The 25,301-nt window shown below is 43.3% G+C and overlaps 1 protein-coding gene across 2 annotated transcripts; it reads right to left on the reverse strand.

The window, feature by feature from the left end:
- Nucleotides 1-367: 367 nt before the first annotated feature.
- DYRK2 (dual specificity tyrosine phosphorylation regulated kinase 2) lies at nucleotides 368-22,173 on the reverse strand. Of its 2 annotated transcripts, none has more exons than XM_056574197.1 (3): nucleotides 21,714-22,173; nucleotides 18,609-18,733; nucleotides 368-6,605 (listed from the first exon to the last, which is right to left on the reverse strand). In XM_056574197.1, the coding sequence occupies exon 3, from the start codon at nucleotides 6,582-6,584 to the stop codon at nucleotides 5,004-5,006; it is 1,581 nt and encodes a 526-aa protein (XP_056430172.1). In that variant the 5' UTR covers nucleotides 6,585-6,605; nucleotides 18,609-18,733; nucleotides 21,714-22,173; the 3' UTR covers nucleotides 368-5,003. The 2 variants fall into 2 exon arrangements, with proteins under 2 accessions (XP_056430172.1, XP_056430171.1); XM_056574196.1 differs by having other exon boundaries at nucleotides 21,382-22,173.
- Between the last annotated feature and the right edge of the window lie 3,128 nt (nucleotides 22,174-25,301).

Raw genomic sequence — 25,301 nt, forward strand, 5'->3', positions numbered from 1 at the left:
CTCATCTAAGATCCCTTAAAGGGGTACTATGGCGCTAAGATGCCTGATCGCGAGGGTCCCGCCACTGGGGACCCACGTTATCTTGCACGCAGCGTGTTCGCTCCGGGTCTGATTACTGGTGATCACAGGGACAGAGCATTGTGACGTCACAGCTCCGCCCCCTCAGCTGTCACACCCCCTCCCATAGGCTTGCATTGAGGGGGTAGAGCTGTGACGTCACAATGCTCCGTCCCTGTGATCACCAGTAATAAGACCCAGAGCGAACACGCTGCGTGCAAGATCACGGGGGTCCCCAGCAGTGGGATCCCCACGATCAGGCATCTTAGCGCCATAGTACCCCTTTAAGGGATAGGGGATAAGATGTCTTAGCACCGGAGTACCCCTTTAAAGGGAGCCTGTCATGGTGAGGATGCAGCCTAACCTACAGGCAGCAAGTTAGGAGGAGGATTTGCTGAGCAAAGTTTTATTGGAAACAGTCCAGGGTAACTTTTCATTTATGTGAAAATCTCTGCTCATTTTAGGCTAAGTAGTCAAGTAGGTGGTACTAATCAGTGCTTAAAATGTATCGGTGTATGAGTGTACATAAAGAGAGGGTAGCCTATCACTGATTAGGACCGCCCACTTGACTACTTATGAGAAGGTTTACATAAATAAATGACAAGGTATCCTGGAGCTTTCCCCACAAAACTATATACCAATCTGTTCAGCTCATCTTTCTCTATAACACGAGATGTACAGATTAGACTGTATTTTCTCTTTTCGGTTCATGCACAAAAAACAGCAAAATTGATCTAGAAAATAGGCACATAAATAAAGGCAAAAAAGGGACATACATTTTATTCTGAAATGATCTCTGGCCACAACAATAAAATTTTACAAATATTCACTAGAAATTCATACTTCTGTTATCTGCTGTACAATACATACAGTATTATAAAACTGGCCACCAATCCTAGTCCACTAGAACATGTGAAAAGAGGAGCCAGCAGCATCTCACAGAAAATGTACACAAAATATAAAACAAATCCACATTCAATCCAAGTGTTTCACATATTATCAGTACACACAATTGCAGCATATTACAGTCACATGTCTAAGATGTTGCTCGATAAGCAAAGCAAAGGCCTAAAGCCGTGGTTATTACTATCAATCCCAAAACGAGAATGCTTTGAAGACCTCATATAAAGGACAATTCTCATGTCTTTTGTATTAGCTCACTCCAGAAAGCATTCTCTATGTAGGATGCCAGAAAGTTCTGACTAATAACCACAGACCAAGGCAATAGTAGCGGTTTGGTGAGCATTCACATAAAATTCTTCAGAACAAAATATCTGCCAAGATGTAAAAATCTTCAATAAAATAGAAGTCACATTGTCATGTTTATGATACACGTGTATCATGGGGCTATACTGTAATCTGTGGAATCGCATGGTTTTGCGGAAAACCTTTAAAATAAGGGTTCTAGACTAGACATGTCCAGCTGGATTACAGTACAGCCCAATGTAAGAACATGTGCACTCCAAGGTCATACATGAAAAAAGGCTCAAATGCCTTGCACCTAGTAAAAGTCCCCGGCTCTATTCATTGCACCAGGTTATTAGAAAAGGAATGCACTTTGGTCTTACCAAATGCCCTGGGATTGAACACACTAAAAAAATTAAAACTTCTTGAGGTAATTCTTACAAAAAAAAGAAAGATCTCCCGCTAAGTCTAGGATAACAAACATTGTACAAAAAAAAAAAAAGGAAGGGTTGGTGTACAAATGCAGGTAAACCATAGCTTGTACCTGTAGATTGACTCAGAGCTTCCTCACACCCTCAATTGCATGGATGTATTTTCCAGCAGTCTGATTGGTCAGCGATAAGAAAAACAATCCTACCGTTATAGTTCCTTGTAAGGCCTCGAAGAAGGATGGTGGTTTTAAGACAACTAGTTTTAATCTGTAATAAAAATGCCTTTACCATGAAGAGAGTAAAATGAGGCCAAAACATGCCCGGCATGGCATCAATAACAAAAAGGCACGTGGTTCACAAAGGGCACACTTTTTCCGGTATTGTCAACACTAACTCCTTCTGTTGTTGCACTTCAATTTCAACACGCTTATGTGTTAGATAAGCCCAAAGGGTTCACGAAACCAAGCCAAACAAGACTGCTACCAAAGAAACAGAAACCCGTTGTGCTATCACGACTGCTGTAAATAGTCAAGACGTCCCTCGACAATGGGAACCTGTGAGACGCAATATTGTTTCCAGGACAACCTACAGCAGCTCAGTCGCCAGAGCCCTAAAGTAATGACAAACTTGCACTCAACAGGCTTAGAGTTTTCCTCATAACCTTACAAAAATTATTCAGAGAAGACAGCAGCTAGAGACTGAGAAATGACATGGCTGTGAAACGCTCAATAGCAAAAAATAGAGAGAAACTTCATTCAAGAAAAAAAAAATGGCTTGTTCACTTCTGAAACTAAACCCAAGTTAAAAGCATTAAATAAGCTTAAAAAAGCATGGCTGCTTCCTTGTAGCAGCAGCACCACTTCTTGTCCATAAGCTAGGTCTGGTATTGTACCTCGGCTCTATTCACTTGAATGGGCAGAGCTACAATACCACACAAACAAAAGTGGTGCTATTTTTAAAAAAGAGCAGACATGTTTTTCTACTCTCCCACAATTCCTTTGAAGGGTTTCGGCACTCCAAGCTACAGTCACAAAATAGATGACAAACTAAGTGCATTCAATGCCCAGTGGGCATGGGAAACATACATATTAATGGGCTTTTCACTAACATAGATATATCGTCTGTATACTGCTGGCCAAGTCAGTGATTGCCAGTGATTCTGCCTTCACTAAACACAATGTGCAAATTACCAGTGTGGATATTCTGCCTGTTAAATATATAGAAATAGCCTTCTATAATAAATACATTCCTAGAATTAGTGTCACGGGATAGGATTTCTTCATATTATAGAATATTTACTTTGAAACAAGGGATAAACACAGTTCTACCTGTGAAAATATTAAAAACACTGTAAAACAAAGTGTTAAAATTCATGTTGCTGACTGAATGTTGCCTTTACAAAAGGAATACGAGAAAATGGAAACCAGCTGTTTGTTTTAGCGGGATTGGGAGACCATGCTTTAAGTGTCACTAGATTTAAAAAAAAACGCTGGAGGTTTACAATGAGAATAAAAAGATTCAGCAGTCAGACACTGCATTTCATTTCTATGACAAATCTGGACACCTGGGTATATTCAATATGTTATGCTCATAACCACCTATATGCCACCAATGGGCCCTGGTGAAACAAAATACCCACTCCACTACTGGGAGCACCCAGCACCATAATGCAGCAACTAAGAACTGTAGGGGCACTGAAATCCATTGGCATCCAGTCCTCCATAGCCAAGAAAAATAGTTTAAGGGGTTTTCCATATAAACCTAGTAATTAACTATCTGCCTCCCTATGCAATAAAACAATAAAAGACAACATACTTATCTTCTCCGCTTTCCCGGGGCTGCAGCTGTCAGATCTTCCCACTCCTGCTGCACTCCTGTTATCGCTTCTTACAATGATGCCCCTCTCAACCCACTGATTGGCTGAGTGTGGGGTAGGAGGTCATTGAAAGAACAGGAAAGGGGCAGGATCTGGGAGATATCACAGCGGGAGCAGCAGGGGAGGTAAGTATGACTTTTTGTTGTACAGGGAGGCAGATATTTAGTCTTTGTTTAAGTAGTTCTCTATTTAAGGAATAACTTACACTGTGCCATGAATAATAGAGGTCCTCAGGGTAGGTTAAAGTGTACCTGTCGTCAATAAATGGTATTATGTAGATAATACCATTATATGTATATTTGTAATATACATTGGTTAAAAATGGTGTATATTTTTGGGTGAAAAAATGCTGTCTCTGCAGCTATTGCTTGTGTCTCTCTATGAGGAGTCCAAAAACAGAAATTTAGGGTAGGACAAGCAGGGATCCTGCAGACTCCTGGCTTGTCAAGCATCCTGATGTATGAGCCAGGAGCATGTTATAGAGCCTCAATGCACACTGTCCTGCTTTTTATTTGTGCACAGAGCCCTGCTTGTCCTCACTGCACAGAGCCCTGCTTGTCCTCACTTCCTGTATTTGGACTCCTCACAGAGACACACAGGCAATAGCTGCAGGGACAAAAATATACACATTTAACCAATGTATATTGCAAATATTCATATAATTGGTATTATCTACATTATATAAAACGTTTTTGTTGACGACGGGTACACTTTAATGAAACAGGAATCGTCTCTGGAGTTCTTTCAATCCCTCTGCCATGCACTGCCCCAAGAGGCCTTGTACTATACATAACATAGTGGACTACTTTAGACCAAAGTGTTGTAGTCTTTGATGTTGTTGCAAAAAGTGGAGTGGATTAGGCATGTAAAAAAAGAGATTGCCTAAACCTGACAACCTCCAAGTACCCATGAGATTTTTAGGTGTTTGTGTATATAATCTGGCTCACTTTCCTTCACACTTGTAAGTTACTTGCTTAAAACACCTTGTTCATCTTTTCTGTTCATTGAAAGACCTGCAAAATGTGTAAAATGCAAACCCAAGTAGTCTTTTCACTCCAACTGTGCACCACATATACATCCTGTAATGTGCATCTTTAAAAGAAGGAAAAAATAATTATTAAAATACAGGGCTAGTCACAACTTTAAAATGCATGAATGGTGGCTAAACCTTCCGACAACAATAAGTTATGTTTAACAGTCAACCAATAGTCAGTGGCCAGCCACTGATTTTGACACTTCCTAAGCAAAGCCAGCTATAAATGATATACTTAAAAAAGAATAAAACCTTAAAGCATCGTCCCCAATGTTTAAATACAAAATTGCATTCTTACAAAAAAAAATTACAATGGCTGCACAAATAAAGAGTTGATAGAAACGGAGCCATTAAAGATATCCTAAATTTGAGCTGTCTGCATAAGGCTCAACAAGGTGTTTAAAGAAAGTTGTTTACTACATCAGCTAACCAGCTTTGGCAACACAGTCCTTTGCTGAATATTTCCATTGGCATCAGTCATTTGGGCCAAATTAGTTCTTAGTTTTGCAGCTGAGCCTGATGTGGGAGGTAATTTAGAAACGGATGTTATAGCACCAGAGCGTTCAGTTATTCTTTTGGATGAGGCCTTCTCTCCAGTTGGAGGCTTTGGCAAGCGTCTCCGCAGCCAATGATGTCGTAACGCTTGGCTGGGCGTCATGCGCAAAGCAGGATCCCATTCTAAACATTGCGCTAGGAAATCAAGAAACAAGGGATCATCACAGCCTTTCAAAGCAGTCACCCAGTCCCTACTCCCAGGGGGGCCTCGCAGTTTTCCTCTTCGAGAACGCCCACCATTCAGTACCACAGATCCATCTGGCAGAGTTGTAACAGTGCAATAACGTGGATAACCTTTGGAGCTGACAAAATTTTTGCCTCTTTTCGAAGAATCCAGCAGTTTTTGGGATGGCATCCCCAGTAGCTCAATCATGCAGGCCAACTGATCCCCTTCATCTTCTCCAGGCAAGAGTGGATAACCAGTTAACAATTCTGCTAGAATACAACCCAAGCTCCACATGTCAATAGGCATGCCATAGCGACCACCAAGTATCACCTCTGGAGCGCGATAGAAACGTGACTGTATGTATGTGTACACACGTTGATGCTCATAACAGCTTGAGCCAAAATCTATTACTTTTATGCCACTTCTACCCTGTTGCTTTAACAAAATGTTTTCAGGTTTAAGGTCACAGTGGATTATTCTGTTTTTGTGCAAGGCATCCAAGCACTGTAAAATTGAGTGCGCAAACTTACGGACCAAAGGCAGGCTGAAGCCCTGAAATTTGTTTTTCTTTATGAGCTCATACAGGTTCATGCTCAGCAGCTCAAACGTCATGCAGATATGATTGCGGAATGTGAAGTTCTCCAACATGTGAATGACATTCATGTTGTTATCTTTATCCTGCTTCTTTAGGTGCTCTAGAATGCGGATTTCTTCTGCAGCTTGACGATGGAAGCGTTTCTCATTCCTTACCATTTTTAAGGCCACGTGCTGATGGAGTTTGTGATCATAAGCCTTCACAACTTGTCCAAAACTTCCTTTGCCGATTACCTTAAGAACTTCATACCGGTAAGCAACATGATCATGTGGCACTTGCACATATGACCCCTGGTCATCATCATAGCCACCATTATTTGAGCCACCAATCACACCTTGACGTTTCTTTGCATTTGGACCCAAAAAATAAATATCTGGATAGTTGAAAATTTCATGGTGCTCAAATGCTGTTAATTTTTGCATGTATTGTTTCATTGCTTGCTCAGGGGTTAATGTAGAAGACTTTACTTTGGTTGTCCCATCTGAAGATTTTAAAGAGCTAGAACTTCCTTGTCTGCGATGTGTGCTTTCTAGCTGTCTTTCTGAAACAACCGGTAAACCTGTTTTACTAACAGAGGTGAGCCCATTGGGTTGCGTTGTGAGGACGGTCCTTTTGTTGCTGTTCTCTTCAAATAGTTGTTGCACCTGAATCTGTCCATGGCTGCCAATGTGCAGGTGTTCATTCATCGTGTGCTTATTGCCTCCAATCTGGGGGGGAAAAAAAAGAAATGTTTTAACATTTAACAAGTATTTTTGAAAATATTTCAGAATTGAAGTCATTCTTGTTCTAGCAGACTGTTTGCATTCCTTTACCAGGAAAAAGGTAAAGTGAGAATATAATTTACAGACCCTTTTTATACAGCTAACAAAGTTATTTCTCTAACTTTTCAAGGTATTAGAAGAGGCTGTCCCATCAGGACAACCTTGTCTCGGTGATCATGGGGAAAGTCCAGCTGATGAAGCGACTTTCAAATGGCCTAGAGGCATCCAGCGAAGTGAACCCCTCACTAAAATTCTAGGCATATTGGGACATCTTGTTTTATGTTAAATAGTTTGTATAACGATAAAACCTATTTTCATCCTGTAACGGACTTTCTCTTCCTATAGGCCCCTTTTACAATATAAAAACACTTTTTTATCACAGCAACAAAAAAACTGTCAGATTAAAGGTTCCTCTCTAATAAATCACAGCAGCTGAAAATAACCTTTTTCTAAAATATATATACTTTAATGATATGCTTTAAAATAAGTATTTAAATAGGCAAAATAAACTATAATTTGTGACCTAAAGGTGAAAAATCATATCAAATAACGAGACAAAGGTCCTTTGTTAGATAGACAGCACCCTAGGAGAGAGATAATGTACCTCTTACCACAATTATCAATCACTGCGGTTATATCGGTGGCACAATTAATAATCCTCCACTCATAAGGCATTCTCATATATACTCCATGGTGCTATTAATAATCAAGGACCTCTCCCCACACCACGTGAGAAAGGTGATAAGGTAAAATGTTACAGTTTGGTATCCGTTCCGATGCGTTTCCCCCCAACTTGTGGGGTTTCTCAAGGAACTAATAGGATACAATCATCAGTCATAAAAATTTACTTGTCTCTGGTGCTTTTATATTGTCTCTGATGCCGCAGGTGCCATCACTTGATTGACACCACTCTCATGACCGATAAGCTATGGACAGTCTATTGCACTGCATCTTCATAGAAGAAACACTATCTCATGTCCGCCTAGTATCTACGATGGATACCGCGCGCCACGATAAGCGCGCTCCTAAATCACCTGCGGCAATATAAAAACACTTCCATTATGAACGCCCGTTAGGAAATCGGCAGTTATACCGCCGGCACAAAATTACTAACGGCCGTTAGAAAATCCCATTCTAGTCTATGGGATTTTTCTAATAGCCATTTTAACCCTTTATTAATAAGGGCTGTTATTTTGTGACGGCGATAGTAACGGGAGAATTAGTGCATTAGTGTTTTTGTACCAGCCGTATAACTGACGATTTCCTAACGGGTGTTCATAACAGAAGTGTTTTCATAGTGTGAAAGGGGCCATACAGTAGCCAGGAAATAAGCCACCTCTATCACCCTCCAACTACACCTTCTTGACTATAATACAGAGACAAAGTTGGCTAAATTCCCATATATAGTGTGCTTACAGAAGGAAAACCTGAAAGAACACAGAAAGGTAGTAAAATAAGTGTACCTGTCGTTACCAAAAACTTTTTATATAATATAGATAATACCTCTAGGGGCCCTCTACACTGAGGACAAGCGGGGCTCCTGTACACTGAGGACAAGCGGGGCTCCTGTACACTGAGGACAAGCGGGGCTCCTGTACACCGAGGACAAGCGGGGCTCCTGTACACCGAGGACAAGCGGGGCTCCTGTACACCGAGGACAAGCGGGGCTCCTGTACACCGAGGACAAGCGGGGCTCCTGTACACCGAGGACAAGCGGGGCTCCTGTACACCGAGGACAAGCGGGGCTCCTGTACACCGAGGACAAGCGGGGCTCCTGTACACCGAGGACAAGCGGGGCTCCTGTACACTGAGGACAAGCGGGGCTCCTGTACACTGAGGACAAGCGGGGCTCCTGTACACTGAGGACAAGCGGGGCTCCTGTACACTGAGGACAAGCGGGGCTCCTGTACACTGAGGACAAGCGGGGCTCCTGTACACTGAGGACAAGCGGGGCTCCTGTACACTGAGGACAAGCGGGGCTCTGTACACTGAGGACAAGCGGGGCTCTGTACACTGAGACTCTGTGACACGCTCCTGCTCACACAGCAGAATGATTGACAAGCCAGGAGCCTGCACAGAGCCCTTTTTGTCCCGCCCGCACTTTCTGTATTTGTACTCCTCAGAGAGACACACAGGTAAAAGATGCAGGGACAGCATTTTTTCACCCAAAAATATACACAATTTTTTAAATCATTGTATATTACAAATATACATATAATGGTATCTACATTATCTCAAGTTTTTGTTAACAACAGGTACACTTTAACCAATATATGTTTATTTATTAGACAGCTAATAATAATAATAATAATAATAATAATTTTTTTTTACTTGATTTTTGTAAATTATAATTTATTAACATAATTTAGAGATATGGGTTACAGCAGTACCATGGGCACAGGCAACAATACACAGGATCTGTCTGATTCACATGACTTAGACATTATTGGAAAATCTCTTTGACCTTTTCGGAGGTCATTCTATAGGGAGGGGGGGGGGGGGGGGGGAAGCTGACCCTGTATTCTGTACTCCTGTCTGTGATAAGGAGGACACTGCTGGGAAGTGATCTGTACAGAATGGGAAGTCTCAGCTTAGCTTTGGGCCTGGCCACAATGGAAACTGCAAGGTTTTAGGATTCATATAAAATACAGTCGTCCCTCAAGTTACAATATTAATTTGTTCCAGGACGACCATTGTATGTTGAAATCATTGTATGTTGAGACCAGAACTCTATGGAAACCTGGTAATTGGTTCTAAAGGCACCAAAATGTCATCCAAAAATAGGAAAAATAAGTAGAAAACTAATATAGATAAAGCAAATCCTTACATATAAAAGTAAGAAAGATCTGCTGGGAGCTGTAAATCACTGTCTATGTCAGTGTTTCCCAAGCAGGGAGCCTTCAGCTGTTGCAAAACTACAACTCCCAGCATGCCCGGACAGCTAAAGGCTGCCGGGCATGCTGGGAGTTGTAGTTTTGCAACAGCTGGGGCCACCCTGCTTGGGAAACACTGGTCTATGTAGAGGACAGGAGCGTCTTCGGGGTCCTGTACAGTTCATACAGTGTCCTAAAAAAGTAATGGAGTCGCCCTCACCTGGTGTCCAGAGGAGCAGGTAACCCTGGTACAGGTAAAGTGTACAGAACATGTAATACCTCCCTGTACTGTAGGGGACGCTACTAGACACTCCCAGTGCATACGCTTCAGTAATACAGGGGTTTTACCATTGAATGCCCATTTTGATTGGTCAGTTCTTCCAGCCATTGACGCGTTTCACAGATCTGGACTGTCTGTACATTGTATGTTGAGTCTGATTTCAACTTACGATGGTCCTGAAAAGACCATTGTATGTTGAAACTATTGTATGTTGAGGCCACTGTAAGTTGAGGGATCACTGTATAGATAGTAAAATGGAAATTTGGAGAGAAAAAAAAAAAATCACTGAAAATACTTATAAAATATAATTAACATAAAAACCAGATTTATACATCATTTTCTGCTCTTCCCTTCGGGCTCACACTGTATGGCTATACAATGACACCGCCATCAGAGGTGCAGGTCAGGAACTACTTTCTGGCTTAACATAGATGTAAAGAGAAATTGTTGCCCTAAGACCGCATGTGCCAATGTATTTTAAATAATGGGGGAGATTTATCTAAACTTGTGCAGAGGAAACGTTGCCCATTTGCCTATAGCAACCAATCACATCACTTCTTTCATTTTGCAGAGGCATTGTTAACAATGAAAAAAGAAATCTGATTGGTTGCTATGGGCAACTTTTCCTCTGCACAGGTTTTGATAAATCTCCCCCAATATGTTTAATGTTGCGAATAGAGACTGCTTATTCCTGCCAAACTTTGCCTTTTTTTAGCCAGTATAATGCAAGAGACAGGTATCTAGGGACATGCTGCCTGACAGGAATTAAAAAGACATTGGTCGATAGGAAGTGTGTCCATAGCAACCAGATGGCCAAACATGACAAATGGATTGGAGATACCGCTTGGCAACAGTGGAGGCATGCCATTCCATATGCTCATCTCAGGTTGCATTTTCAGCAAAATTTTCTAAAAATAAAATGTCAGAGAAGCACCACTTTAAAAATATATACTACCTTAACCCCTTAAGGACGCAGGACGTAAATGTACGTCCTGGTGAGGTGGTACTTAACGCACCAGGACGTACATTTACGTCCTAAGCATAACCGCGGGCATCGGAGCGATGCCCGTGTCATGCGCGGCTGATCCCGGCTGCTGATCGCAGCCAGGGACCCGCCGGCAATGGCCGACGCCCGCGATCTCGCGGGCGTCCGCCATTAACCCCTCAGGTGCCGGGATCAATACAGATCCCGGCATCTGCGGCAGTTCGCGATTTAAATGAACGATCGGATCGCCCGCAGCGCTGCTGCGGGGATCCGATCATTCATAACGCCGCACGGAGGTCCCCTCTCCTTCCTCCGTGCGGCTCCCGGCGTCTCCTGCTCTGGTCTGTGATCGAGCAGACCAGAGCAGGAGATGACCGATAATACTGATCTGTTCTATGTCCTATACATAGAACAGATCAGTATTAGCAATCATGGTATTGCTATGAATAGTCCCCTATGGGGACTATTCAAGTGTAAAAAAAAATGTAAAAAAATGTAAAAGTAAAAGTAAAAAAAAAGTGAAAAATCCCCTCCCCCAATAAAAAAGTAATTCCTATTTTACCCCCAAAAAGCGTAAAAAACATTTTTTATAGACATATTTGGTATCGCCGCGTGCGTAAATGTCCGAACTATTATAATAAAATGTTAATGATCCCGTACGGTGAACGGCGTGAACGAAAAAAAATTAAAAAAGTCCAAAATTCCTACTTTTTTAATACATTTTATAAAAAAAAAAATTATAAAAAATGTATTAAAAGTTTTTTATATACAAATGTGGTATCAAAAAAAAGTACAGATCATGGCGCAAAAAATGAGCCCCCATACCGCCGCTTATACGGAAAAATAAAAAAGTTATAGGTCATCAAAATAAAGGGATTATAAACGTACTAATTTGGTTAAAAAGTTTGTGATTTTTTTTAAGTGCAACAATAATATAAAAGTATATAATAATGGGTATCATTTTAATCGTATTGACCCTCAGAATAAAGAACACACGTCATTTTTACCAGAAATTGTACGGCGTGAAAACAAAACCTTCCAAAATTAGCAAAATTGCGTTTTTCGTTTTAATTTCCCCACAAAAATAGTGTTTTTTGGTTGCGCCATACATTTTATGATATAATGAGTGATGTCATTACAAAGGACAACTGGTCGCGCAAAAAACAAGCCCTCATACTAGTCTGTGGATGAAAATATAAAAGAGTTATGATTTTTAGAAGGCGAGGAGGAAAAAATGAAAACTTAAAAATTAAATTGTCTGAGTCCTTAAGGCCAAAATGGGCTGAGTCCTTAAGGGGTTAAAGGGGTATTCCAGGCAAAAACTTTTTTTTATATATATCAACTGGCTCCGGAAAGTTAAACAGATTTGTAAATTACTTCTATTAAAAAATCTTAATCCTTCCAATAGTTATTAGCTTCTGAAGTTGAGTTGCTGTTTTCTGTCTAACTGCTTTCTGATGACTGACGTCCCGGACGTGGCATCATCATTGAGCAGTTAGACAGAAAACTTCAGAAGCTAATAACTATTGGAAGGATTAAGATTTTTTTAATAGAAGTAATTTACAAATCTGTTTAACTTTGCGGAGCCAGTTTATATATATAAAAAAAGTTTTGGCCTGGAATACCCCTTTAACCTAACCTAACCCCAGTATTTGCTCTTCCTATCTTGAAATCTACTCACATTGCTTTTTGGTGCTACTATTTAAGGATAAAAACGCAACGAAACTGTACATTACTTTGTAATTTATTCCAGGTGTATGGCCTCTTTCACACTATAAATATACCTCCGTTATAAATGTCCGTCATAAAAATCTTGAAAATCGGACGTTAAACGGCCATTAGAAAATCCCATTATAGTCTACGGGATTTTTCTAATTAGCCGTTTTATCCCGTTATCGCCCGTTATTAATAAGGGCCGTTATTTTGTGCCAGGAGAATGAACGGAAGAAATAGTGCATGCACCATTTCTCCCGTTACTATCGCCCGTCACAAAATAACGGCCGTTATTAATAACGGGCGATAACGGGATAAAACGGCTAATTAGAAAAATCCCATAGACTATAACAGGATTTTCTATCGGACGATTTTCAAGATTTTTATGAGGTTAGTTTATAACAGAGGTATTTTTTTAGTGTGAATGGGGGAGTAGCCTGAAATGCAACATTTGCATTTCTATAATTTTATAAAAAATCTCAACGTTTAGGCAGGAACAAAACACCATACACAAGGACTTGCTGGAACCCATTCTAAGGCTATCCCTTTTTCCCCCCAATTATGGGGTCCACCAAACCTACAGTGTGCCTTCACTATGGGAATTTGGAATTCATTAGAGCCTTGCAGATTATTATTGGAGCATTGCTGCAGCTAAATACAGTGATTTGGATAATAATGCTGCATTAGGATTGTAATTTATTCACTTTACTTCAATAAGGAACATTTGATATACTTCTATACTATCGGACAGCACTGGCATTATTAGATAATAGACACAGAACACACCTAATATTGTGCCATCACACCAGCTCTCACCCATAAAGGGATCTAGACCACGGGGCAATTATTGGCTGAACAGGCCACCCTGTGTAATAGGCCCAGTGATCAGCTGAAGAACGAGCAAATACTGGTTAAAACGGATCGTCCTGACCACCCAAAAAATTATCAGCCCTTGGCCGCACATCTCCCTGTCCTGTAAGTTGTGCAGAGGGACCTTCAGGAATCCCACAAATTCCCGATTAGCTGAAGATCTTGGAATTCTGAGAGCAAACTAAACCTCAAGCATGTTCCTTAAAGGGGTAGTCCAGTGGTGAAAAACGTATCCCCTATCCTAAGGATAGGGGATAAGTTTGAGATCGCGGGGGTCCGACCGCTGGGGCCCCCTGCGATCTCTCTGTACGGGGGCCAGGCTCTCCGGCCAGATAGCGGGTGTCGACCCCCGCACGATGCGGCGGCCGACACGCCCCCTCAATACATCTCTATGGCAGAGCCGGAGATTGCCGAAGGCAGCGCTTCGGCTCTGCCATTGAGTTGTATTGAGGGGGCGTGTCGGCCGCCGCTTCGTGCGGAGGTCGACACGCCCCCTTCCCGCGGGCTGTCGGGGCTCCGTACATGAGATCGCAGGGGGCCCCAGTGGTCGGACCCCCCGCGATCTCAAACTTATCCCCTATTCTTAGGATAGGGGATAAGTTGTTCACCACTGGGTCACCACTGGACTACTCCTTTAAACCTTTTCAGAACAATTTTTGCAGTGTGGCAGGGCACAATATCCTGCTAAAAGAGGCTATCGCCATCAGGGAATACTACTGCCATGAAGGAGTGCACTTTGTCTGCAACAATGTAAAGGTAGGTTTCAAAGTAACCTCTTAAATGCCGAGACCCATCATTTTTCAGTAGAGCATTGCCCAGATCATCACACTGCTGTCACCGGTTTGTCTTCTTCCTATATCCTAGTACTATCATTTCCCCACGTGAATGACACACACGCACCTAGTCATCCACATGATGTTTTATCACACAAAGCCATCTTATTCCATTCCTCCATGGCCCAGTTCCGATACTCACATGTCCACTGTAGAGGCTTTGGGATGTAAATAGGTGCCAGCATTGGCCTGTGGCTACACAGAAAGTTGCTATGCTCTGACCTTATCCCCTTAAGGACTCAGCCCATTTTGGCCTTAAGGACTCAGACAATTTAATTTTTACGTTTTCATTTTTTCCTCCTCGCCTTCTAAAAATCATAACTCTTTTATATTTTCATCCACAGACTAGTATGAGGGCTTGTTTTTTGCGCGACCAGTTGTCCTTTGTAATGACATCACTCATTATATCATAAAATGTATGGCGCAACCAAAAAACACTATTTTTGTGGGGAAATTAAAACGAAAAACGCAATTTTGCTAATTTTGGAAGGTTTTGTTTTCACGCAGTACAATTTATGGTAAAAATGACATGTGTTCTTTATTCTGAGGGTCAATACGATTAAAATGATACCCATTATTATATACTTTTATATTATTGTTGCGCTTAAAAAAAAATCGCAAACTTTTTAACCAAATTAGTACGTTTATAATCCCTTTATTTTGATGACCTCTAACTTTTTTATTTTTCCGTATAAGTGGCGGTATGGGGGCTCATTTTTTGCGCCATGATCTGTACTTTTTTTTGATACCACATTTGCATATAAAAAACTTTTAATACATTTTTTTATAATTTTTTTTTTATTAAAATGTATTAAAAAAGTAGGAATTTTGGACTTTTTTATTTTTTTTCGTTCACGCCGTTCACCGTATGGGATCATTAACATTTTTTTTTAATAGTTCGGACATTTACGCACGCAGCGATACCAAATATGTCTATAAAAAATGTTTTTTACGCTTTTTGGGGGTAAAATAGTAAAAAACGGACGTTTTACTTTTTTATTGGGGGAGGGGATTTTTCACTTTTTTTTTACTTTTACTTTTAAATTTTTTTACATTTTTTTTTACACTTGAATAGTCCCCATAGGGGACTATTCATAGCAATACCATGATTGCTAATACTGATCTGTTCTATGTATAGGACATAGAACAGATCAGTATTATCGGTGATCTTCTGCTCTGGTCTGCTCGATCACAGACCAGAGCAGGAGACGCCGGGAGCCGGACGGAGGAAGGAGAGGGGACCTCCGTGCGGCGTTATGAATGATCGGATCCCCGCAGCAGCGCTGCGGGCGATCCGATCGTTTATTTAAATCGCGAACTGCCGCAGATGCCGGGATCTGTATTGACCCCGGCACCTGAGGGGTTAATGGCGGACGCCCGCGAGATCGCGGGCGTCGGCCATTGCCGGTGGGTCCCTGGCTGCGATTAGCAGCCGGGATCAGCCGCGCATGACACGGGCATCGCTCCGATGCCCGCGGTTATGCTTAGGACGTAAATGTACATCCTGGTGCGTTAAGTACCACCTCACCATGACGTACATTTACGTCCTGCGTCCTTAAGGGGTTAAAGGGGTACTCCGGTTGAAAACCTTTTTTTTTAATCAACTGGTTCCGGAAAGTTACAGATTTGTAAATGACTTCTATTAAAAATATTTACCCTTCCAGTATGTATTAGCAGCTGTATGCTCCAGAGGAAATTCTTTTATTTTTGAATTTCTTTTTTGACTTGTCCACAGTGCTCTCTGCTGACACCTGATGCCCATATCAGGAACTGTCCAGAGCAGGAGAAAATCCCCATAGCAAACCTATGCTACTCTGGACAGTTCCCGATACAGCTATCAGGTATCAGCAGAGAGCACTGTGGACAAGACAAAAAAGAAATTCAAAAATAAAAGAATTTCCTCTGTAGCATACAGCTGCTTAAAAGTACTGGAAGGGTAAAGATTTTTTTAATAGAAGTAATTTACAAATCTGTTTAGCTTTCTGGCACCAGTTTTTTTTTGTGTTCCACCGGAGTACCCCTTTAATCTCTCTTTTAGGGTATGTTCACACTGAGGAAATATTTTTTTTTTTTTTTTTTGCTGGACGACAACCAATAATGAGGCTTTTTTTATTTATTTATTTTTTTTTTAAGTGGAATTTTCGCGCAGAACGGCGTGGGGCTGAAAAAATTTATTTCAGTGATTTCAATAGGACAAAGACGCAGATTTCGCATGAAGAAAGAACTATAGATGAGCGAACTTACAGTAAATTTGATTCATCACGAACTTCTCGGCTCGGCAGTTGATGACTTCCTGCGTAAATTAGTTCAGCTTTCAGGTGCTCCGGTGGGCTGGAAAAGGTGGATACATTCCTAGGAAAGAGTCTCCTAGGACTGTATCCACCTTTTCCAGCCCACCGGAGCACCTGAAAGCTGAACTAATTTATGCAGGAAAAGTCATCCACTGCCGAGCGGAGAAGTTTGTGACGAATCGAATTTACTGTAAGTTCGCTCATCTCTAGAAAGAACATATTCATTCTTCATGCGGAACGAAATTCAGCATCAGAATTCTGCTTGCGGAAATTCCTCAGTGTGAACTGAGGAGCGGAAATACAGTTAAACTCTATAGGGTTTTTCGCTGAATTGGAGAGGAGTAAGTGAGCGGAATTACTCGAGTAAATTCCTCTCCAATTCCTCAGTGTGAACATACCCTTAGGCAGCACTGACTTTCAGAATACTGTTCTATGGTGGGATTGGACCCTGTAGATTGTGTTCTTTTCTCAGACCTCATTTGTTAGGTAAAACTACATCCCAGCAACTATCCACAAGACCTGTTCTGTCCAAGAAGCTCAGATCCTTAAAGGGGTACCCCACCCCTGGACGTCTTATCCCCTATCAAAAGAGTAGGGGATAAGATGTCTGAATAGAGGGGGGTCTGACAGCTGGGACCACCCCACGATTCCCTGGCAGCACCCCGGCATTCTGAACATTTTTGTTGTGGTCGCTTGCCACGCCCCCTCCCATAGACATGAATGGAGGGGGAATGGCATGACATCACGACCACAGCCGCCCGAACCAAACGCTCTCAGCAAAAAATGTTCAGAACGCTGGGGTGCCGCCCAAAGATCCCAGGAGGTCCCAGCAGCCAGACCCCACACAATCAGATATCTTCTCCTTTGGATAAGGGATAAGATGTCCAGGAACAGAGTACCCCCTTAATTTATTTCACCCATTTTCCTGCTTCCAAACTATCAGGTTAAAATGAGTGGCTGTTCACTTTCTGCCTAATTTATCCTACCCCTTGAGCGATGTAAATGTTGAAGCAAATCGGTGCATATGAAAACACACAAAACAAGATGCAACTAAGCAAACAGTGCATGCCAAATGTCCCTTAGAAGAAGGATCAGAAATGTCATCCCCTTCCTTAGTGTCTCAGAGGTAACTGGAAACAACTTATCACCCTTCTCCTTGCTGAAATACATGTTTATAGAAATGTTAGGTAGGTCATCTCTTAGTTGAATAAGCATTCTCTACAGTCAGCTTAGAGTAAGTGAAGACAAGCTAGAGAGGTGTACAAGAGAATAATGCCGAAGATAACAAGGAAGTATACAGATATTGACATCCAAATCCTTCCATTGTGACCAAGAATGCAAGAACAATAAGACGCAAGATTTACAGGAAGGTATGGTGAAAGCTCAAGCACATAAACTTTGTGCAGCGTTCATGATGACCACCAAACAGGAGCAGAGTGTTACTAACATTTTATTCCTAAAACGCTTCAATCCTGAGCAGCTGTCAGCCACCTGCCATCACACAGGGCATCCAACAGCTGTCATATACTAAAATGTAGAAGTGAGCTGTTTGTGTAAAATGGGCGCCACATGATATGACCGCGTGCGACCCGGCACAGATCACAAAACTCTGCATTCTCCTATGAATAATACAATGCATGCTTGGCGATAAAAACTACAGCTGTTAGAAAGGGTTCACGTAAGGTGACGTGTAAACTCATGAAATAGCTGGATAAAAGAAAATATGTGTCCGATGCCAAATCTGACAAAACCAGGACTACAGCTGACCAAGCTATAAGAAAAGAATACAACATGCCGCTACGGAGCCTCTCAATAAGAGCTAGGAAACAATACAAACACTAACATAACCCAAATGCAATGTATACACCCATAGAATGCAAATAACATGAAAAACTGCTCATTCCTCCTTCTATACTGTACTAAAGATATACAGATCAGCCTTGTAGTCTCCCCTGCAGACATAAAACAGACAAATCTGCTGGGCTGTCACCCTGACTGCACCCTGCACATTTATTTCTATAAATACCAATGTCGTGGCTGAATTTAGAAGGCAGGAAGATCCTTACAGACCAAAACAGGCCTGCGAATACATGGAGATTCTCACCGTGTGGGTTGCGTTGCTGGTTCTTAAGGGTGGCAATGATACCGGTGATGGTGGTCCTGTACCAGCTGCGGAGCGGGGTAAGGCCGGAGACTGCTGCAGTTGACTAGTACCTTCACTTCCTCTGCCTACAATACAAGAAGAAAAACCATGACTCAAGGTGGTTATACTAAATATTTACAGGACATTTAACAAACATAATAGGTCAATGAGCTATAGTCAATACAGCAGAGAATCTGTGCTACCCAATACAAAGGAGATGTATGAGCTACACAAAATAAACTTACACTATTTAATACAATGCAAAATAGATATAAGGACATGTTGACATGGGCATTAACCGCACTGAATCTCCATGCGGTTTTACTACAAGACAAATATATTTCAATAGGAGACAGGGAGCCACAGGAAACAAAAGTAACATGTCGCTTCTTTCTGCACGGTCCTGCTCTGACATCAATGGAGCTTCAGCAAGGCACAGAGATTGACCTCTGCTCATGTATGAACATGCCCTAAGGGAAACATTTATATATCCCGTACAAAAAGAAGCTACAAAATTGTAGAGAACGAGCCATAGCCCTGCTGCTGTGCTGCAAGCATGGTTACCACAGACTGCTGCTGCACCTTATGCAGGATAGCCACAGACTGCTGCTGCACCTTATGCAGGATAGCCACAGACTGCTGCTGCACCTTATGCAGGATAGCCACAGACTGCTGCTGCACCTTATGCAGGATAGCCACAGACTGCTGCTGCACCTTATGCAGGATAGCCACAGACTGCTGCTGCACCTTATGCAGGATAGCCACAGACTGCTGCTGCACCTTATGCAGGATAGCCACAGACTGCTGCTGCACCTTATGCAGGATAGCCACAGACTGCTGCTGCTCCCTACTCCAGACAGCCAGACTTCTGCTGCTCCCTACTCCAGACAGCCACAGACTGCTGCTGCTCCCTACTCCAGACAGCCACAGACTGCTGCTGCTCCCTACTCCAGACAGCCACAGACTGCTGCTGCTCCCTACTCCAGACAGCCACAGACTGCTGCTGCTCCCTACTCCAGACAGCCACAGACTGCTGCTGCTCCCTACTCCAGACAGCCACAGACTGCTGCTGCTCCCTACTCCAGACAGCCACAGACTGCTGCTGCTCCCTACTCCAGATAGCCACAGTCTGAAGCTGCTCTCTACTCCAGATAGCCACAGACTGCTGCTGCTCCCTACTCCGGATAGCCACAGACTGCTGCTGCTTCCTTCTCCAGATAGCCACAGACTGCTGCTGCTCCCTACTCCGGATAGCCACAGACTGCTGCTGCTCCCTACTCCAGACAGCCACAGACTGCTACTGCTCCCTACTCCAGACAGCCACAGACTGCTGCTGCTCCCTACTCCAGACAGCCACAGACTGCTGCTGCTCCCTACTCCAGACAGCCACAGACTGCCACTGCTCCCTTCTCCAGACAGCCACAGACTGCTACTGCTCCCTACTCCAGACAGCCACAGACTGCTACTGCTCCCTACTCCAGACAGCCACAGACTGCTACTGCTCCCTACTCCAGACAGCCACAGACTGCTACTGCTCCCTACTCCAGACAGCCACAGACTGCTACTGCTCCCTACTCCAGACAGCCACAGACTGCTACTGCTCCCTACTCCAGACAGCCACAGACTGCTCCCTACTCCAGATAGCCACAGACTGCTACTGCTCCCTACTCCTGATAGCCACAGACTGATGCTGCTCCCTACTCCGGATAGGCACAGACTGCTGCTGCTCCCTACTCCAGACAGCCACAGACTGCTCCCTACTCCAGATAGCCACAGACTGATGCTGCTCCCTACTCCGGATAGGCACAGACTGCTGCTGCTCCCTACTCCAGATAGCCACAGACTACTGCTGCTGCTCCTTACTCCAGATAGCCACCACTAATGCTGCTCCCTACTCCGGATAGCCATAGACTAATGCTGCACCCTTCACTGGATAGCCACAGCCTAATGCTGCACCCTACACTGGATAGCCACAGACTAATGCTGCACCCTACACTTGATAGCCACAGACTAATGCTGCACCCTATACTGGATAGCCATAGATGAGTGCTGTGCCCCTACGCTGGATAGCCACAGACTAATGCTGCATCCTACACTGGATAGCCACAGACTAATGCTGCACCCTTTACTGGATAGCCACAGACTAATGCTGCACCCTACACTGGATAGCCACAGACTAGTGCTGCACCCTACACTGGATAGCCATAGATGGGTGCTGCTCCCTATGGTGGATAGCCACAGACTAGTGCTGCACCCTACACTGGATAGCCATAGATGGGTGCTGCTCCCTATGGTGGATAGCCACAGACTGATATAGATGTGAGCTTTGTACCTGGCACAGACTACCATGGCCAGTCATACCTTATACAGATGGCCATACACCTATGTAGTGTATATAGTGTACTGAAAAGCCGCTCCCTATTATACACTGTGTGCCATTGTCAGGGCACCCCACACCAGCAGGCTCCTGTATGGCACAGGCAGCGGTCGGAAGCCCCGGTGCCGGCGGTTCGTATAGACTGGCGGCTGTCTCCAGGTAGACGGCCAGCGACCAGACAAAGCGGGGGGGAAGGGACTTAACCCTTCATGTCCCGGCCAGGCCCTCTATAGCACGTCTGGATAGTGTGGTGGCGGCAGCACACAGCCGTGCCTACGGCAGCAGAGCGCAGCCTCCCGGTATAGACACTGGCACTACTGGACCCCCGTACCCCTCCGATCCCGGTACAGCTCTTACCGGTCGGATGCACCGCCGCAGCCGCACAGGGTTTCCTCGTTAACATGGCGGCTGTGCAGGGAGAGGCCAGTGGGGAGCAGAGACCTGAACTCCGGACTGCTGATCCCCCACCGTCTCCACGACCTCCGCTCCCCAGCTTCTTCTCCAGTCAGCACGGCAGCGCCCCGGCATCCCGGAGCCAGTCTCTCCCTCGTACAGCACGGACAGCCCCGATGCGCCCTGCTCTCCCAGGCGAACTCCCTGGGGAGTCAGTGTGGGAGGAGCGCAGCGGGGAGCCCAGGCCCCGCCCACACAGAAGAGACACAGTTATCCCGCCCACTCGCCTCACAGACCCTAGGACTGGCTGAGCAGCGGATACTGGAGCTGCAGCGGATACTACTGGCCCGTGACTCAGAGGCGGTTTAGACGAGGAGGCGGGGCCCCAGCCTGGGTGACCAACCACTGACTAGCGACTGTGCTGTTGCTAAGCAGCGCCGTGACACACTGTTCGCAGACTATCAACAGGGAAAAGTCGTGCGGGAGGGCGCTTGTTTTCAGGAAAGAAGTGACAAGAGGCGGAGTAGATGAGGGGTGAGGTGCTGCAGGGCTGTGCTGTACAGGTGACCGAGGAGGGAGAGCACCTGCAGCGCCCTCTGCCCCGGGCGCCCTCACTGCCCTCACACATGTTATGGTGATAGTATGTTAGCGCTCGGGTAACCGGCATGACGTTGCTAGGGCTGCATCGTCTGTTTACCCTGGCAGCCGTCCATTGTGGCCTGCAGCCATCACACATGAATGAGGTGTATGGAGATTTCCTATTATCTGTCAGCTATAGAGTAGTAAAAGTTACTGGACATGGCTGGTGGTCATATGTCTGAATTCAGGCACTGAAAATGCTGTTGTGTTAGATAGAGGCCTGGGGAGGGGGTATAGAGGGCCGCAGGGTGGGCAGTACAGAAATCACACATTCTGCCAACAGCATTTTGGTCCATAGCATAGAAGTCATGTAACAGTCACACAACTGCTTTACAATATTCACTTTTATTGGGACACAACTGCTTTACCTGCACCACATTACAGCCTCAGCATTACATAGTATAACACCTACAATCACCTACAGCCTCAGCATTACATAGTATAACAGCTACAATCACCTACAGCCTCAGCATCACATAGTATAACAGCTACAATCACCTACAGCCTCAGCATTACATAGTATAACAGCTACAATCACCTACAGCCTCAGCATCACATAGTATAACATCTACAATCACCTACAGCCTCAGCATTACATAGTATAACAGCTACAATCACCTACAGCCTCAGCATCACATAGTATAACAGCTACAATCACCTACAGCCTCAGCATTACATAGTATAACAGCTACAATCACCTACAGCCTCAGCATTTCATAGTATAACAGCTACAATCACCTACAGCCTCAGCATTACATAGTATAACAGCTACAATCACCTACAGCCTCAGCATTACATAGTATAACAGCTACAATCACCTACAGCCTCAGCATTACATAGTATAACAGCTACAATCACCTACAGCATCAGCATCACATAGTATAACAGCTACAATCACCTACAGCCTCAACATTACATAATATAACAGCTACAATCACCTACAGCCTCAGCATTACATAGTATAACAGCTATAATAACCTACAGCCTCAGCATCACATAGTATAACAGCTACAATCACCTACAGCCTCAGCATTACATAGTATAACAGCTACAATCACCTACAGCATCAGCATTACATAGTATAACAGCTAGTGTTGCTCGCGAATATTCGCAATTCGAATATTATTCGCGAATATCACATATTCGTGAATTTGCGAATTTCGTGAATATAGCGCTATATATTCGTAATTACGAATATTCGTTTTTTTTTTTTTTTTCACAGTACACATCACAGTGATCATCCGTCTCTGCTTCCAGCTTGTGTGGTGTAAAGAAGGCTCTAATACTACTGTGTGAGACTAGCGTGCGGATTTTCGCATATGCGAACATTTGCATATGCTAATTTGCGCATATGCAAATTTTCGCTTTATGCTAATTTTGTATATGCTAATTTTCGCATACGCGACTTTTTCGCATTTGCGAAAATAAAACGAGAATATTACGAATATGCGAATATTCGCGAATATATTACGAATATTCGTCCATATATTCGCGAATTCGAATATGGCCTATGCCGCTCAACACTAATAACAGCTACAATCACCTACAGCCTCAGCATTACATAGCATAACAGCTATAATAACCTACAGCCTCAGCATTACATAGTATAACAGCTACAATCACCTACAGCCTCAGCATTACATAGTATAACATCTACAATCACCTGCAGCCTCAGCATTACATAGTATAATAGCTACAATCACCTACAGCCTCAGCATTACATAGAAAAACAGCTACAATCACCTACAGCCTCAGCATCACATAGTATAACATCTACAATCACCTACAGCATCAGCATCACATAGTCTAACAGTAACAACCACCTACAGCCTCAGCATCACATAGTATAACATCTACAATCACCTACAGCCTCAGCATTACATAGTATAACATCTACAATCACCTACAGCCTCAGCATCACATAGTATAACATCTACAATCACCTACAGCCTCAGCATTACATAGTATAACAACTACAATCACCTACAGCCTCAGCATTACATAGTATAACAGCTACAATCACCTACAGCCTCAGCATTACATAGTATAACATCTACAATCACCTGCAGCCTCAGCATTACATAGTATAACAGCTACAATCACCTACAGCCTCAGCATTACATAGTATAACAGCTATAATAACTTACAGCCCCAGCATTACATAATATAACATCTACAATCACCTACAGCCTCAGCATTACATAGTATAACATCTACAATCACTTACAGCCTCAGCATTACTTAGTATAACAGCTACAATCACCTACAGCCTCAGCATTACTTAGTATAACATCTACAATCACCTACAGCCTCAGCATTACATAATATAACATCTACAATCACCTACAGCCTCAGCATCACATAGTATAACATCTACAATCACCTACAGCCTCAGCATTACATAGTATAACATCTATATTAACCTACAGCCTCAGCATTACATAATATAACATCTACAATCACCTACAGCCTCAGCATTACATAGTATAACAGCTACAATCACCTACAGCCTCAGCATTACATAGTATAACATCTACAATCACCTACAGCCTCAGCATTACATAGTATAACATCTACAACCACCTACAGCCTCAGCATTACATAGTATAACATCTACAATAACCTACAGCCTCAGCATCACATAGTATAACAGCTACAATCACCTACAGCCTCAGCATTACATAGTATAACAGCTACAATCACCTACAGCCTCAGCATTTCATAGTATAACAGCTACAATCACCTACAGCCTCAGCATTACATAGTATAACAGCTACAATCACCTACAGCCTCAGCATTACATAGTATAACAGCTACAATCACCTACAGCCTCAGCATTACATAGTATAACAGCTACAATCACCTACAGCCTCAGCATCACATAGTATAACAGCTACAATCACCTACAGCCTCAGCATTACATAGTATAACAGCTACAATCACCTACAGCCTCAGCATTTCATAGTATAACAGCTACAATCACCTACAGCCTCAGCATTACATAGTATAACAGCTACAATCACCTACAGCCTCAGCATTACATAGTATAACAGCTACAATCACCTACAGCCTCAGCATTACATAGTATAACAGCTACAATCACCTACAGCATCAGCATCACATAGTATAACAGCTACAATCACCTACAGCCTCAACATTACATAATATAACAGCTACAATCACCTACAGCCTCAGCATTACATAGTATAACAGCTATAATAACCTACAGCCTCAGCATCACATAG

Source organism: Hyla sarda, chromosome 4 (assembly GCF_029499605.1).
Source record: "Hyla sarda isolate aHylSar1 chromosome 4, aHylSar1.hap1, whole genome shotgun sequence".
NCBI classification, from domain to species: domain Eukaryota; kingdom Metazoa; phylum Chordata; class Amphibia; order Anura; family Hylidae; genus Hyla; species Hyla sarda.